General features: G+C 45.4%; 1 protein-coding gene across 1 annotated transcript in view; it reads left to right on the top strand.

Moving 5' to 3' along the window:
* The window catches only part of ITGAM (integrin subunit alpha M), a 107,385-nt gene that overhangs the window by 58,662 nt on the left and 47,250 nt on the right, over positions 1-1,473 (top strand). The window contains 2 exon segments of the mRNA XM_042782959.1: positions 87-166; positions 1,021-1,104. Of these exon segments, the coding sequence (XP_042638893.1) occupies positions 87-166; positions 1,021-1,104 (164 nt within the window).

The following is a 1,473-nucleotide window of genomic DNA, read 5'->3' on the forward strand; positions in this document are numbered from 1 at the left end:
ATTGTATGATCATTTTATTTCATCAATTGATGAACAATTGGGGTTGCAACTTTTCTCGTCACTGCCTCTCCTTTCTCCAACTCCAGATCACCTTTAATATCACATTTGATGTGGACTCTAGTGCTTCTCTCGGAAGGAAATTACTTCTCAAAGCCAATGTGACCAGGTGCGCTGTGCCCAGCTTCCCACAAGTGTCCTTCTCTTTGAGGCCCCAGCCCACTGTCCAGGGTGGGTCTTTGCACTTTTTCCCACTGAGATTCCTTTCAGATCATCAAACATTGGTGGAGCACCCACCATGCTCCAGGTATCGTGCTTAGTGCCAGTGAGGCTGTCGTGAACAGGGCAGATGTAGTTCCTGTCCTCACAGGGCTTATAATTTAGTGGAAAGAAGAACAAATAAATTGGAAATTACAATTCAGTATGAAATGAATGATTAAATGGTTGATGTTCTTCGGATCTTGGTATTCAGAGAAGATTCCTGATGATTCAGGCTATGAGTTAGCCAAGCAAAGACATGAACTGATGGTGAACATGAGGCAGACAGAAGGATATATGTACCAGGAAGAGCCTGGGGGTTGGAAAGATCAGGATGTATTTAAGGAATGGAAGCTCAGTATGGTCTAAACACATAGTACAGGATTTAGGAAGTTGGTGGTGGTTAGATACGGGCTGGAGAGGTGTGCTAAGAAGGCTGGTGGGTGATGAAAGGGAATTTTGCAGTTTAACCTACGGGGGTGACATAATTGAATTTTTATGTTAGAAAACCACTCCCCATGAGGGCAAAGGATTGGAGTGGGAGTAATTCTGAATTGGGGATCAGGTTGGAGGAAGCTTCTGTAGATAGCTGTATCGGAGAGGATGGGCCTGAGCTAGAGAGGGTGAGGGAATTAGGGAACAGTGATGTTTAGAATGCAGGATGACAGGAACTGGTGATTATTGGAGGTGGGTGGTGAAGAACAGGGAGAAAGAGAAGTTGTCTCAGCTCTCAGGAGCTGACCAGAGCTCTTTCTTTCCCTTCAGTGAGAACAACATGCCCAGGACTGAAAAAACCAAATTCCAGCTAGAACTGCCTGTGAAATACGCTGTCTACATGGCGGTCACCAGGTGCTGCCTTAGCTCAGCCTTCACCACTGGGCTGAACAGGGCCATTGTGTATCTGTGTGTGTGTGTATGTATGAGGACATATATGCGTATGTATATGTATGCGGTGTACGTGTTTGTATGTTTGTGTGTGTGCATGAATGACCCAAACAGGTACATACTGTATCCAGAACACATTGCCCCTTCACACCATGTTGCCTACACCTATCAGGGCTGCATTACCCACATACCTGTTCACCCCATTACACTCATAGCCCAAGATGTCTTCCTGGGACAGCCCTTATGCTCTGTTGTCTCCTATTTCTACCCGTTCTATCTCCCATCAGCCGTGAATATTCTACCAAATATTTCAACTTCACAGCTTCAGGAAAG

This window comes from Orycteropus afer, unplaced genomic scaffold, assembly GCF_000298275.1.
Source record: "Orycteropus afer afer isolate SDZICR_OR568_19922 unplaced genomic scaffold, OryAfe1.0 scaffold00542, whole genome shotgun sequence".
Lineage (NCBI taxonomy): Eukaryota > Metazoa > Chordata > Mammalia > Tubulidentata > Orycteropodidae > Orycteropus > Orycteropus afer.